This window comes from Bombina bombina, chromosome 6 (genome assembly GCF_027579735.1).
Source record: "Bombina bombina isolate aBomBom1 chromosome 6, aBomBom1.pri, whole genome shotgun sequence".
Taxonomy (NCBI): Eukaryota; Metazoa; Chordata; class Amphibia; order Anura; family Bombinatoridae; genus Bombina; species Bombina bombina.
The window spans coordinates 796,069,419-796,086,124 of record NC_069504.1 but is presented as its reverse complement, the minus strand read 5'-3'; the positions used below and the strand labels follow the sequence as shown (position 1 = coordinate 796,086,124).

General features: G+C 39.6%; 1 protein-coding gene across 1 annotated transcript in view; it reads left to right on the top strand.

Annotated features, from left to right (window-relative positions):
* LOC128663672 (zinc metalloproteinase-disintegrin-like batroxstatin-1) overlaps positions 1–16,706 on the top strand; it is a gene marked incomplete in the record, with an annotated part of 230,860 nt that overhangs the window by 154,187 nt on the left and 59,967 nt on the right. The window contains 2 exon segments of the mRNA XM_053718114.1: positions 212–342; positions 7,726–7,903. Of these exon segments, the coding sequence (XP_053574089.1) occupies positions 212–342; positions 7,726–7,903 (309 nt within the window).

The window sequence follows — 16,706 nt, the reverse complement described above, 5'->3', positions numbered from 1 at the left end:
CAAAATAAATAATGAACTTATATTGCAATTTTTTTATATATATGTGCAATTTATCATTTTATATTACCATCTCAAAATGTTTAATGTCCTTTTAAAGTTTAAACTCAGCCACCCTTTAAACTTTGCCTTTCTCTTGCGATCTCTGCCTCTAGCATTCTTTTCTTACTATTTTTCATTCTGTATTAAGTTTCTTCTTTCTCATCTCTTTTAGGATCACAGCAGACAATCTATCGCCGTTGGTGCCACTGTTGCTCATGAGATGGGGCACAACCTGGGAATGAACCACGATGGCGACACTTGCTCCTGCTCTGCTAGTTCTTGTATCATGTCAGCCACCCTCAGGTAGAATGAACAACATCTTATAGTCATCTATGAATAGTATTACAGCACAGGGAATATTTGAAAATGCACACAGACTTGCGTTTGTAACTACTAGAAAGATAGTAAATGCATATTATTTTACCATAAATGATCCATACTTACCTAACAATCTACATTTTTTAAGAGTTTAATACCACCCCTTTAAATAAAAAATGCACTCTAATGTAAAAATGACACACTGTAATTTGATAGCATGTAATTTTTGTATCAGTGTCTCTTGCCGTCTGTATGCTTATGCCCCCACAGCTCCTGAGCCCCTTTAAAGGGTTGTGAAACCCAAACATTATCTTTCATCATTCAGATCATACAATTTTTAACAACTTTCCAATTTACTTCTATTGTAACATTTAAAATAAGAGAGCTGACATATTGGCAAACGTAGGTTGTATTCTGCTTCCTTCATCTGAGCATGGGCAAATCAGACTCCCTGTTTATCTACTTTTCACTTAATAGTAAACCAGCTCATGTTTCTCTGGAATTTTTATGACATCCTCCTTGTAGAGTTGTGATAGGGAAGTAATGGAAACTGCACAAATTAAGTTTAAAGAAGAAAGGTAAAATCCTTTGTTGCAATTAATTTTATTAAGTATAAGCCACTGCTTTGTACTTTTTTATTCCAACAATGAAAAAGACTGTATCCCTTTATATCCCTTTAAATAGGCTCAGATTCTAAAAAACTATATGGTAGCTGTATTTGCAACAATGTATAGATTTGATAATACTAGAAAATTGGAAGGGTTTGCTGCATCTGAATTATGAAAGTTTGAAGTGAGATGAAATTAAAAATTAAAGTCTTGTGGGTTAGACAGACCATGCAGTTTTAAGAGACTTTATAATTTACTTATATTATAACATTTCATTTTTCTCATACTCTTTGCTGTTGAAAAGCATATTTTGGTAGACTTTTAGATCGATTATAGTGCAGACTTCACAGCTGCTGAACTTGGAAGTCCCAGAGCTAACTCCCATACACCGAGATTACGAGTTTTGCGGTAACAGGGGTGCGTTGCTAACGAGCAGTTTTTTCTCACCGCTCACTTAAGACAACGCTGGTGTTACAGGTTTTTTTAAACCCGGCGTTAGCTGCAAAAAGGTGAGCGTAGAGCAAAATTTAGCTCCACAGCTCACCTCAATACCAGCGTTGCTTACGGTAGCGGCAAGCTGGCTAAACGTGCTCGTGCACGATTTCCCCATAGGAATCAATGGGGCAGAATAGGCTGGAAAAAAAACTAACACCTGCAAAAAAGCAGCGTTCAGCTTCTAACGCAGCCCCATTGATTCCTATGGGAAAACAAAAGTTATGTCTACACCTAACACCCTAACATGAACCCCGAGTCTAAACACCCCTAATATTACACTTATTAATCCCTAATCTGCCGCCCCCGACACCTACATTATATTATTAACCCCTAATCTGCCGCTCCGGACACCGCCGCCACCTACATTATCCCTATGAACCCCTAATCTGTTGCCCCCAACATTGCCGACACCTACTTTTTATTTATTAACCCCTACTCTGCCGCCCACAATGTCGCCGCCACCTAACTACACTTATTAACCCCTAGTCTGCTGCCGCCAACGTTTCCGCCACTATAATAAAGTTATTAACCCCTAAATCTAACCCTAACCCCACCTAACTTAAATATAATTTAAAATAATCTAAATAAAATTACTACAATTAAATAAATAATTCCTATTTAAAACTAAATACTTACCTATAAAATAAACCCTAAGCTAGCTACAATATAACTAATAGTTACATTGTATCTATCTTAGGTTTTATTTTTATTTTACAGGCAACTTTGTATTTATTTTAACTAGGTACAATAGTTATTAAATAGTTATTAACTATTTAATAACTTCCTAGTTAAAATAAGTACAAATTTACCTGTAAAATAAACCCTAACCTAAGTTACAATTACACCTAACACTACACTATCATTAAATAAATTAACTACAATTAATTACAATTAAATTTATATAATTAAATTAATTAAATAAACTAAAGTACGGAAAAAAACAACACTAAATTACAGAAAAAATAAAATAATTACAAGAATTTTAAACTAATTACACCTAATCTAATCCCCCTAATAAAATAAAAAAGCCCCCAAAATAATAAAAATCCCTACCCTATACTAAATTAAAAATAGCCCTTAAAAGGGCTTTTTGCGGGGCATTGCCCCAAAGTAATCAGCTCTTTTACCTGTAAAAAAATAATACAATACCCCCCAACATTAAAACCCACCACCCATACACCCAACCCTACTCTAAAACCCACCCAATCCCCCCTTAATAAAACCTAACACTACCCCCTTGAAGATCAACCTACCTTGAGACATCTTCACCCAGCCGGGCACAAGTGGTCCTCTAGGGGGGCAGAAATCTTCATCCGATCCGGGCAGAAGAGGATCTCCAGACGGGCAGAAGTCTTCATCCAGGCGGTATCTTCTATCTTCATCCATCCAGAGCGGAGTGGGTCCATCCAGACCGACAACTACACAACAAATGACGGTTCCTTTAAATGACGTCATCCAAGATGGCGTCCCTTGAATTCCGATTGGCTGATAGGATTCTATCAGCCAATCGGAATTAAGGTAGGAAAATCCTATTGGCTGATCCAATCAGCCAATAGGATTGAGCTTGCATTCTATTGGCTGATTGGAACAGCCAATAGAATTCGAGCTCAATCCTATTGGCTGATTGGATCAGCCAATGGGATTGAACTTCAATCCTATTGGCTGATTGCATCAGCCAATAGGATTTTTCTTACCTTAATTCCGATTGGTTGATAGAATCCTATCAGCCAATCGGAATTCAAGGGACGCCATCTTGGATGACGTCATTTGAAGGAACCGTCATTCATTGTGTAGTCGTCGGTCTGGATGGATGCTCCGCGACGGCTGGCTTCAAGATGGACCCGCTCCGGATGAATGAAGATAGAAGATGCCGCCTGGATGAAGACTTCTGCCCGTCTGGAGGTCCTCTTCTGCCCGGATCGGATGAAGACTTCTGCCCCTCTGGAGGACCACTTGTGCCCGGCTGGGTGAAGACGTCTCACGGTAGGGTGATCTTCAAGGGGGTAGTGTTAGGTTTTATTAAGGGGGGATTGGGTGTGTGGGTGGTGGGTTTTAATGTTGGGGGGGTATTGTATTTTTTTTTACAGGTAAAAGAGCTGATTTCTTTGGGGCAATGCCCTGCAAAAAGCCCTTTAAAGGGCTATTTGTAATTTAGTATAGGGTAGGGATTTTTATTATTTTGGGTGGCTTTTTTATTTTATTAGGGGGATTAGATTAGGTGTAATTAGTTTAAAATTCTTGTAATTATTTTATTCTTTTCTGTAATTTAACGTTTGTTTGTTTTTTCATACTTTATTTTATTTTATTTAATTGTAGTTAATTGTAGGTAATTTAGTAAATTAATTTAATGATAGTGTAGTGTTAGGTGTAATTGTAATTTAGGTTAGGATTTATTTTACAGGTACTTTTGTATTTATTTTAGCTAGGTAGTTATTAAATAGTTAATAACTATTTAATAACTATTGTACCTAGTTAAAATAAATACAAAGTTGCCTGTAAAATAAAAATAAACCCTAAGCTAGCTACAATGTAACTATTAGTTATATTGTAGCTAGTTTAGGGTTTATTTTATAGGTAAGTATTTAGTTTTAAATAGGAATAATTTAGTGAATTGTAGTAATTTTAAATTATATTTAAGTTAGGGGGGTTAGACTTAGGGTTAGACTTAGGTTTAGGGGTTAATAAATTTAATATAGTAGCGGCGACGTTGGGGGTGGCAGATTAGGGGTTAATAAATGTAGGTAGGTGTCGGCGATGTTAGGGATGGCACATTAGGGGTTAATAAAATTTAACTAGTGTTTGCGAGGCAGGAGTGTGGCGGTTTAGGGGTTAATATATTTATTACAGTGGCGGCAATGTCCGGTCGGCAGATTAGGGGTGTTTGCGATGTGGGTGGGGGGGGGGGCTCGGTTTAGGGGTTAATAGGTAGTTTATGGGTGTTAGGGTACTTTTTAGCACTTTAGTTAAGAGTTTTATGTTACGGCGTTAGCCCATAAAACTCTTAACTACTGACTTTTAAATGCGGTAGGAGTCTTGTCAGGAGAGGGTCTACCGCTCACTTCTTCCAAGACTCGTAATACCAGCGTTATGCAAGTCCCATTGAAAAGATAGGATACGCAATTTACGTAAGGGGATTTGCGGTAAGCTCGAGTTGCGGAAGAAAAGTGAGCGGTACACCTGTACCTGCCAGACTCGTAATACCAGCGGGCGTAAAAAGCAGCGTAGGGGTGCGTGTCCGGGCGGCGGCCATGCTAGGTTGTTTTAACAAGAGTTCCTCATTGTACATCCATACATGAGCTGTTTTTTGAGCTATACAAACCGATTGAGGTAACAAATCAACATCTGCTGGATAGAGGAAAGAATTCTGTTCAGTTTGATATCTATGGAACTAGATTTATGATTGTTAAGCCTAACCCCGGAACACAATAACATTAGGCGGCAGCATAGTGCTGCGACTTTAAGCTTTTTACTCCCCAACGAACCAAGCAACGTAGCTTTTATCAGTTTCCTAGCTGCTGCAGAAGAGGGATCGCTTATTATGGAGGGATCGGACAATTTATTACGAGCTTTACTGCTACAATTGGAATCTAAAGTGGAAAGTTGTATGCTCGACCTCATAGTAACGGCACGGAGCATAGGACAGAAATACACAGGCAACCTTCTGGCTTACTTCAGACATGCACATGGTCCCACTGCAAGGACTACCGATATCTTGCCCTGAAACTGCACATATGGTGCGGTCATCTATCAGTATCTACCCCGATGAGAGTGAGGAGCCTTCCCATGTTTCCAGCCTAACCTCTGAGGTTATCAGAATCCGAAATTCTAACTCCTCAATGCCTGCATCACAATTCAATATGGAGATGTCTGTGCTGCTTTTAAATGTGACGACGGATCGGGGAGAGCGGCCGACTCCCGCGGCCCGAGCTCAGCAAGATATGGCATCTCACATGAGGGGAAACTGCAGGCGACTATGCGGTTGAGAGTTTGGGGACTCCTTTTCATCCTACAACGAATACAGAGGAATAGGCCCTTCTTCAGAGAAGTCATATTGGTGACAGCAGCACAATTCTATAGAAGAGGCATAGGTTGAACCCTGATGTGACTTTGGATTATAAATGGGGATTTGACAAATCTTCCCCTTCACAGGATCCAGTTATATAGGGGAGTTGAGGTGGCTGCCCAAGTAGTATCACAAACTTTTGGATTCCTTTATAAGGGTAATTTATCCCTGATATTAATAGAACGCTTTCTAAATGTGTATTTCTAAGGACTCATATGACTAGATGTTATTTCTTTTTTCATTTGTGATAGTTTAAGGTTCAAATTGATGCTATGAGGTGGCTTACTAGTACTGTATATCAACAAAGTATATCAACAAAGTAATATACATCCTTCTAATAACCCACAATCTCAAACCAGGCTCTCTTTTTGGGGATATTTCATTTGAGTTGCTCACTTATGATATTTGTTGGTCCTCAACTTAGCCTGATAATTTTCGATGAGTATATGGTTTTAGTGACACTAGATGATATGTTAGCTCCGTTTCACTTGTTGGAGATATGACGTTACCATGCCACTATCTTTCAAATGGAAATTCAATTGTTTGTAATTGTATATTTGTAATATACCATAGATATTGGTGGGGAACAACCTAGTTTGTCGTGGGATGTGTTATGTCTGTTTAATTAGTCACTGGTTGTCTCACAACAAGTCTACAATGCCCACCTCTTGTTAAGGCAGATCAGTGATCATATTCTGATGCTCCAATTTACCAACATATAGTCATGAGGTCATGTTATCACATGAAGTAAATGTATAGGTGCCTATATGATGTAGCGATCATCTACTTATACACTTTAATTTGCGCTTACAAGAGGGCGCACTTGCTCCATACGATTCTTATTACAGCACTAGATCCAGTTTAATTTAATTAAAAATGTTTATACTTATAGTTTGTATTATATGGTATCGGAAGGTTCGTGTAATTATTTTTGTATTTACCCAGTTTGGTGAATTTCTATGCGGTATTAATCCGCTATTTTGGTATTAACTTTATTTCATATTTATTTCATAAGTGCTACTAGTACAATTAATCTCATATACAGTACCCCTCAGGGGGAAAAAATGTTTCATCCAACCAAGATAAGTTTTCTATGTAAGCCAGATCAAAATATCATGCTAATAGGCAGTAACTTTTGATAAAAAGGTACTTCAGTAACACGTTACAAAAAATAAAAATATAAGGTATCAATGCAATCTCTGTAATGTATATGGTTGAGACAGGTTAATAATGCAGTATGTTATGTCCGATATAAGAATGTTGTCATGATCTACTTTTGTTCTCAGACATGTCTATTTTGGTGTAACTTATATGCATGTTTCTATGTGGTTAATGTCATGCTAAATACCTTAATAAAAAAATGTAATAAAAAAAAATAAAAAAAAAGCAGCTTAGGGACCTCTCAACGCTGCTTTTTAAGGCTAACGCAAGACTCGTAATCTAGCCGATATAATGCTCTTTGGGATAGAGGTTAACAGGGGAGCGAGCACCTGGCACATATATAAAGTCTCAGTTTGCAGTAAATACAAACTAGATGGATGTTTTCACTATAATTTAACTTGCATTTGCTCTAGTTTAGTACTGTTACTTTTCTATCAGTTAAATAAGTGTATTGTCTTATGTTGGAATATTTGTAAAGTGCTTTGAGTCTCACAGGGAAAAAAGTCCTATATAAATCGCAAATTATTATTATTATTGCAAATTATTATTGTGGATTTTGAGCAAACTTCACCTGCATACAGCTGGTGAGTTAAACCAGTGAGACCTGCAGGTTTAAAATTCTTAGAGAATAAATTAAGTTGTGAAAGAGATTCAGATTAAAACACCTTGTTGCTAGATATCTGCATATAATGCACTAGTGGCCAGCTGAACACATTGTCTGAGCCAATGAGAAGAGGCATATACAGTATGTGCAGCAGTTAGTTTCCAGAAGGACATTGCTACTCTTCAACCTACCTAGGTATGCTTTTTTTTTAACAAAGAATATTAAATAGAAGAAATAAATTGGAAAGTTGTTTAAAATTGAATGCTCTATCTAATTATGAAAGTATAATTTTGATTGTACTGCCCCTTTAAAACTGTCTATATAGTTTAGCAAGAGAAATACAGCTTTCAACTATGTAAAGGGAAAAAATAGATATACTGTATGTTTCTTTCATAGTCTTTCTACTCTTACTGATTTTGTTTTACTTTTTCATACAGTTATAATACGCCTCGATTGTTCAGTTCCTGCAGTCACCAGAACTTTCAAGATTTCATCCTGAATCAAATGCCAATATGTATGAAAAATGTACCTCCGATAAGTTCCATTAAAACCCCACCAACGTGTGGTAATAAGTTCACAGAACGAGGTGAAGAGTGTGACTGTGGGACAGTCGAGGTAATTCTTTTTTTATGTGTTAGGAACAATGTGCCACTTGAAAGAACAATCAAGTTCGTCAAAAAAAAAAAAGATTATAAACTGCTATTAGTCACTTTCCATCAATAGGGCTGTGGGAGTTGTCCTTACCAGGCAGTGAGCTTCCCCCATAGAAGTCAATGGAGCAAAAAAAGTGGAAAAAACACCTTACTTGGTCGCACACCCGATTGCATATTCTCAAGTGCGCTAACCCGACATGAAAATATGAATATTTCACATTCCAATGTTCTTCACATAGCAGAATATGTTCTATATATTCATAAATACAAATTTCTACATATATCTTATGGTATTTTGGTACAATATATATCTATACCTATATATACATGATTATATATACAGTAAGTATATATATATATATATATATATATATATGAATTTATATTTAAAAATACTTAGGGGCCCATTTATCAAAGCGTCAATCTCTGTGCATTCACTGGCGTCAATATGCTCGCCAGACATCGCTGCCGCAAATCTACATACGACGCCCTTATTTATTAAAAACTCTGTCAAAAACATGCGCATCAAGTACGGAGCGATGAACATCGGACTGTTGATAAATAAGTCATCGATGTTGCGGATATTCAGTTTTTTCCAACTTTATACCATTTCATTACTGTCCTTTTATTTTTCATCTGTTAATGTTCAAGAAATAGCTACATTTATACCTGAACAGACAATAATATCTCATAGCTAGTTATTTTCTATGTATTTGTTATTTTAAAAAAAACTGATATATGATATTTTCACATAAATTAATGTAAATTTGTATTTCTAAAAATCATGCCCATCTCATGTTTTTTTCTTTTTTTTTTTTTAAATGATTATTAATGCTAGAATTTGTACATATATCTTTGCACATACAGTATATATATATACAGTACGTGTTATGTCAGAAATCTTTTGCAAACATATTTACTGTACATGTCCCTAAATTCATTTTCCTTCTTACTACAGGGAGAGTCCACAGCTGCATTAATTACTTGTGGGAATACAGAACCTGGCCACCAGGAGGAGGCAAAGACACCCCAGTCAAAGTCTTAAATACCTCCCCCACTTCCCTCATCCCCCAGTCATTCTTTGCCTTTCGTCACAGGAGGTTGGCAGAGAAGTGTCAGAAGTTTTCGGAGTAGTTCCTTAGGAAGGTTATCTGCCTTTCGAGATGGGACTGGAGTTTTAAGTAGTCTTGTCAGCCTCTCAGTGAGAGCATTGATGAAAGTTAGAGTCTGGAGATGCAGGGAGAGTCTTTCTGCGAATCCATCCAGACTCATATTAACAGCTCCATAAGCAATCAGTGTTGACGAGTTTCGCTGCCTGCTTTCTTCACTCAAGGTTATGTTAGAAGCGCTGCTATAATCTGTCAAACTTGAAGGACCGTGTCGCTGTTCCTTGGCATAGATTCTGGTAAGATTGTTTAATTTTTTACACACATGTTAACGATAGAAGACAGGGTCTCAGTGGGACTCCTTTAACTTTATGGAATCAAGGTGTTAATATCTCCTGAGGGGGATTATTGAACAGAGGGATTTTTTAATCATATTTGTTATGTGATTTTGACTGCTTATGTATAAGAACGTTTGGGCTCATAGGCTGATACAGAACGTACAGGTTAATTTTCATTTTGAGAGCTGCATAGCTTTTTACTAAGCTGGCGCACCTTTCCTTAGCAGGGGCGGTCCTGCATGAGCACCATGTGACCGGGAGTGGTCACGTTTTTTTCCCTGCTTACAATTCCTGTGTCTGCGGAGAGGAGGGGTTGTTTGGGTTATAGGAGGGGATGAGTGCCCCAGCCATTGGGGGTATAAGGTTCCAGTTGTTTTTCTCTTCTATAATTTAATTTAGATGAGTTATGGAGGATTCTGATATTTCAGAGGGGGATCCCTCCGATACAGAATTTGATACCTGCATATATTGTGAGGAAGCCAGGGTAACCCAGCCCTCTCAATTATGTTCCATATGCCGCAATAGGGTGTTCTCATCAACCAATGTTGAGATGTTAGAGACCACTGAGCCATCCGCCTCGGAGGATTCTTCATCCAGTGAGGTGTGTTCCCTAAATTCTTCTGTTCCTACATATGCAGTTTTCACGAGTTTCGCTCCTCCTTCGCCTGTAAGGGATTTGTTTCCACCAGAGGTTACTATGCAGTTCTGCATGGCCATCTCTTCGGCCTTAGTGATGTTACCTCTTCCTGTTTCATGCAAGCAAAGGGTTAATCCAGGCTCTCATGCCCAAGGACCGTCGTGCAAAATGACGATTGTGTCTGATCAGTCTTCTGGGGATGCGGTGCCCTCTGAGGCTTCAGAGGTAGAACCTCCATGGTTGGAGTCTACTGACTTAATTCCTCCGACTGCGGAGGGCTTAGCATTTAGATTGGCACACCTGCGTTTACTTCTGAGAGAGGTTTTGCAGAAGTTAGAGGTTCTCAGTACTGATCCGTCAGTTTAATCTCAGTCCTCTAAATTAGATAACGATCTTGACTAGACGAGTGGGGAGGGATGGTGATCCTATTCTTTATCATCTTGATTTACATTTTGTTTTATTGTTTATTTAGAATCCCAGTTCCGAGCTCTAGGGGGGGTCTGTGTCGTGTGACAGGCTGGACCTGTTTTTTTGTTCGCACACTCCTTTGAGCTATCTTTTTTGGGTGCTTGCCTATTTTATTTTTACCTTTCTATTCCGTTTTGGATAGTTTTCTGTTTTTAGAGCTCTGGGTTGTTATAGAAACTCTTCTTAGAAAGACGTTTTGTCGCATGGGATTTTCGGTTCTATCGACTTAGATGGTCGAGATTGTTGGAGACTTCCGGTGGTAGCATCTAGATTTCTGTTTGGGGTGATGGTTCCCCCGATAATTTCAAGACACATTTTAAGCCTCAGAGCTTATTTTCTTTAATTTGATTATTCTCAGTTTTTCTAGCATTGCTGGAACTTAAGAATTTTCTATTTAGCCCTTGAGTGATCTGGCAGATACGTCGTATCCTAGGTGACAGACAGGACTTTCTGTGGGTACTAGTTAAGTCTGTTCCTTCCTTCTACACAGGAGGAGGAGCTTTTTTCTAGATTTTGGGTCCAGGCACAGCAGGTTTATCTATCCTAGAGAAAAGGCTTGACCTATTTTAGGTATTATCTTGAATGGGCGCTTGATACTGGATCATATGGATCTAGGGGTCCTAGAAGCTAGAGCTAGGCTTCCTTTCTGTGGGCAGTTTCTCTTCTCTTGGTTTGTCTTTGGCAGAGAGAGGGAAGTTTTTCGGCTGACTTTTGGAGTCACTGTCCCGGTATCTATCGCTCTGTGGGAATATTTCTTCCTAATTGGGTTCTATGATTTTTAAGCAGAGCTTATTAGTTCTCCTTTTTGCCGGAAAATATAAGGTTCTCTCTTCCTTTTGTTCAGGAAGAAGGATGTCTTTCCTGTTTTATCCTTTTGAGCAAGTCCGGTTCTTAGGAACCATATTTTCCAGTAAACCTCGTTCTGATCCTAGGTTTCTTTTTCTGGGGATCTGGGGTTTAATGTGGCAGTATCCTGCTTCCAGATTTTACAATAGCTCCCGGGTCTTGGCGTTTCTGGGGTTTTTTTACCATCGGATGTTAATAGATTTTTAGGGATTTTCTCTTGTTTTTTTGATTCTCAGAGTTGGATCTAGACTTGAGTTTCTGGTGTAGACACCAGGGTGGATTCTTGGATGCTGGTCTGTCTTACGGACAGGAAATTTTTTCCTGAGATCTTGAGAATTTTCCTCATCGGTTTATGCCTTCCAGTCCCCCTTCTGGGCATCGTTGGCACTGGGGTGGAGGGTGATATAGTCAGCAGAGGCCGAGTCTTCAGCATGGCGTTGTTTTTTTCCTTCTAAATCTGTCTTAACAGACTTACAGGGTATATCGGTTGGGGGAATCGATCCCCTGTGCTCCGTTCAGATCTCCCTGTCCTGAGAGAGTTTTTTCTTAGCTCTCCCGGGGCAGTTTTGACTTTTTCGCTTCACTGCCTGTGGGGAGAGAGTGCCCTATGGGGGTCCGTAGATCAGGAGTATTCCTTCCGTTTATTCCTATGGTTCCTCAGCTGAGCATTCTGCTTTGAGGATTTGGTCTTCTGGGATCATATCAGTTGGGACATCTCAGTGGGTAAATGTCTTTTGGAGAAGGAGAGTTCCTTCCTCCTGCGTAGACGGGAGGATCTCGTGTTTGGTGGTGGGCGGAGGCCCACTACGGCTCATTGTCAGTGATCCACTCTATGGGCGGGCTCTTCAGGAACGGATGTTCCCTACAATCTTTCCTTGCTTCGAGGTTGGTATCTGAATGGGGAAGCCGATCAAGTTTTCAGGGCGTCCTTACCTATCCCTGGTTTCCTCTTGAGGACTCAAGGGAGATGTGGTGTAATGGTTAGCTCCACCGCTTCTGAAGCAGGGGGGTTGTAGGTTTGAACCCCGTTAAAGCTACTGTTTTCTCTGCTGGGATGTGCTTATGGTGACAGCTAGCATTCCTAAGAAGATTTTTAATCAGGGATCTTCAGGCAGAGCTAATGGATCCTTATTGGTGCTTGGGAGGTTATTTTAACCTTCTTTTTCGGCCATGCCACTCTATGTTGAGAATGGTTCGATCCTAGCAGGAGCAGACATCAGTGAGACTGATTGCTCAGTTTATGTCCGCGAGGTCGTATTGTGGTTTAGGGGCTTCACCTCCATGGACCTTGTAGCAGGGATCTGCTGGGTCTGAGCCCTTTTTACGCCATGGAATCTTATTCCTCTGAGGTGGATTGTGAGAGTTCACTTGGTCTTAGCCTAGTGAGGGGTTTCTGAAAGGTTACGGTCCTTTCCGTCAGCGTGTAGTTGGTCCATCGTCATCTATCATAGGTGTGGAGGACCACCCTTTGTCGGGAGGAACTAGATCTCTATCGAACATAACCTGTGTTTTCAGACTCCCATTGATTTCTATGGCATTCGCGGCCTCAAGGGTGTCTGTTTGAACGATAGGTACGCTGCGGCGGAATAGATGCGAGCGTACCTGTTGAATGTTTAATAAATTGGGAAGAGGGTCAAATAGAGTCGAATGCTAATTCTAAACATCTGGAATGACGCAAGCATCAATCTGTGTCGGATTGATCTTGCGGGAGCGTATATTACGTCGAACATTGCAACATTTGATGATGTTGACACTTTGTTAACTACGGCGGATCAGATTTGCGTTGAATATGACACGAAATTCAAACGCATTATCAGTTGACGTCTTGATAAATTGGCCCGCTAGAACATAATCTGCTATGTGCAGAACATTGGAATGTGAAATATTTACAGTAAATACACAGTATAACACATAAGTATAAAAAAAACTGTTAAAAATGATAATTTTTCAATCCAGTAAGTCACAACCTTCTCTGCCTGCATCTTTAGTTTAGTTTTTGTGCTCTAAATTGCAAATGTTAATCTATATTTATTTAAATCAATAACTATTACCTTTCTGATTACAGTACTGTACTATCTTTTTGATGGTAATATGCATATAAATGTATTAAAAATTATATATAACTTCATTTAAGTTGCATGCATAAGCTGTATTATGACATGTTAATATTGCCAAAATGACATAAGAAAATGTTGTTTACACTTGGTCCCACCCCCCCTCCAAGTTGTCCAATTTTACAAAAGCAAATGTACAATATTATTAAATCCAAACCTTTTCTAGACCAAAGCAGTTTAGATAAAAAAAATTGTACCTGTACAGCAATACTACTTAGTACAAGGTGTAAATATCAAAGGGACAAAAAAATAAAAATAAATAAATAAATATGCAGGAATAGAGACATTACTTATTATGACCAAAATCCTAGATAAAAAAGACCATTTAGAGCCTAATATCAAAGTCACTGTTAGTATTTTATAACAAAGGTAGCTATAGTGTTCGCAACAGAATTTTTTTTCTCTTGTAAAGGTGTATCCAGTCCACGGGTTCATCCATTACTTGTGGGATATTCTCCTTCCCAACAGGAAACTGCAAGAGGACACCCACAGCAGAGCTGTCTATATAGCTCCTCCCCTAACTGCCACCCCCAGTTATTCTCTTGCAGCTCTCGACAAGAAAAGAGGTATCAAGAGAGATGTGGTGACTTAGTGTAGTTTTTACCTTCAATCAAAAGTTTGTTATTTTTAAACGGTACCGGCGTTGTACTGTTTTACTCTCAGGCAGAAATTAGAAGAAGAATTCTGCCTGGAGGTTTGATGATCTTAGCGGTTTGTAACTAAGGTCCATTGCTGTTCTCACATATAACTGAAGAGTATGGAAAGAAAACTTCAGTTGGGGGGACAGTCTGCAGATTGCCTGCTTTGAGGTATGTTCAGTATATTTTTTTCTAGAGAGATGATAAGGTCTAGAAAATGCTGACAGTGCCTGGTATATTTAAGGTAAGCCTGATACAGTGATTTAACAACAACTGGGATCATGCTTGCAAAAAGGGATAATATTCATGTTAATACCTATATTACTTAGTGTAAAAACGTTTGCATGATTTATAAATAAAAACGTTTTTTCTCTGAGGGCGATAAATCTTTATTTGGGGCCTAGTTTCTACATGGCTTGTTAGATTACTCCTAGGAGTACTTTTTTAAGGCCCTCTGACTTTGAGTGCATGGTGGGAGGGGCCTATTTTCGTTTTCAGTCTGAGACATCCAGCTTCCCTGAAGGAGTCCTCTGGCTTATAGGACCTCTATAGAGGGTTTTGTTCCTGCAAAAATCGTTTTTAAGGGCAGGTAGGAGCCACAGCACAGCTGTGGCAGTGTGTTTGACTGTTTGTTAACAGGTTTAATGTTTTTCTAATTCGTTTTTGGGCCTGAGGGGTTAATCATCCATTTGCAAGTGGGTGCAATGCTGCTTTAGTCCCTTATACACACTGTAAAAATTTCGTAGAGTTTACTACTTTTTTTCACTGTTTTTTTGCAGTTTATGTGGTAGTTTTTTTCTCTTAAAGGCACAGTACCGTTTTTTATTATTGCTTTTTTCACATTTATTAAAGTGTTTTCCAAGCTTGCTGGTCTCATTACTAGTCTGTTAAACATGTCTGACATAGAGGAAACTCCTTGTTCATTATGTTTAGAAGCCATTGTGGAACCCCCTCTTAGAATGTGTACCAAATGCACTGACCTTTCTATAAGTTATAAAGATCATATTATGGCTTTTAAAGATTTATCACCTGAGGTTTCTAAGACTGACAAAAGGGAGGTTATGCCATCTAGCTCTCCCCACCTGTCAGAACCTATAACTCCCGCTCAAGGGACGCCAAGTACACCTAGCGCGTCCAATGCGTTTACTTTACAAGATATGGCGGCAGTTATGAATCATACCCTCACAGAGGTATTGTCCAAACTGCCAGGGTTACAAGGAAAGCGAGACAGCTCTGGGGCTAGAACAAATACAGAGCTCTCTGACGCTTTAGTAGCTATGTCTGATATACCCTCACAATGTGCAGAAGTTGAAGCAGGAGAGCTTCTATCTGTGGGTGACTTCTCTGATTCAGGGAAGGCGTTACTTCAGTCTGACTCTGAAATGACAGCATTTAAATTTAAGCTTGAACACCTCCGCGTGTTGCTCAGGGAGGTTTTAGCGACTCTGGATGACTGTGACACCATTGTAGTCCCAGAGAAATTGTGTAAAATGGACAAATACTTTGCAGTGCCTGTTTACACTGATGTTTTTCAGAAATTATTACTAAGGAATGGGATAGACCAGGGGTGCCGTTCTCTCCCCCTCCTGCTTTTAAGAAAATGTTTCCTATAGATGCCGCTACACGGGACTTGTGGCAGACGGTCCCTAAGGTGGAGGGAGCAGTCTCTACCCTAGCTAAGCGTACAACTATTCCTGTCGAGGACAGTTGTGCTTTCCTAGATCCTATGGATAAGAAATTAGAGGGTTTCCTTAAGAAAATCTTTATACAACAAGGTTTTATTCTCCAGCCTCTTGCATGCATTGCCCCAGTCACTGCTGCAGCGGCTTTCTGGTTCGAGTCTCTGGAGGAGGCTTTACAGGTAGAGACCCCGTTGGATGATATCCTTGACAGGCTTAAAGCTCTTAAGTTAGCCAATTCATTTATTTCTGACGCCGTTTTTCATTTAACCAAGCTAACGGCTAAAAATTCAGGTTTTGCCATTCAGGCACATAGGGCGCTATGGCTTAAATTTTGGTCAGCTGATGTCACTTCAAAGTCTCAACTTCTCAATATCCCCTTCAAAGGGCAGACCCTATTTGGGCCTGGACTGAAGGAGATCATTTCTGATATTACTGGAGGAAAAGGCCACGCCCTTCCCCAGGATAGGTTCAACAAGTTAAGGACCAAACAGACTAATTTTCGTTCCTTTCGAAACTTCAAGAGTGGCGCAGCTTCATCTTCCTCTTCTACAAAACAAGAGGGAAATTTTGCCCAGTCCAAGCCAGTCTGGAGACCTAACCAGGCTTGGAACAAGGGGAAACAGGCCAAAAAGCCTGCTGCTGCCTCTAAGACAGCATGAAGGAGTAGCCCCCGATCCGGGACTGGATCTAGTGGGGGGCAGACTTTCTCTCTTCGCCCAGGCTTGGGCAAGAGACGTCCAGGATCCCTGGGCTCTGGAGATTGTTTCCCAGGGATATCTTCTGGATTTCAAAGCTTCATCTCCAAAGGGGAGATTTCATCTCTCACAATTATCTGCAAACCAGATAAAGAGAGAGGCATTCTTACACTGCGTTCAAGACCTACTAGTTATGGGAGTGATCCATCCAGTTCCAAAGGAGGAACAGGGGCAGGGCTTC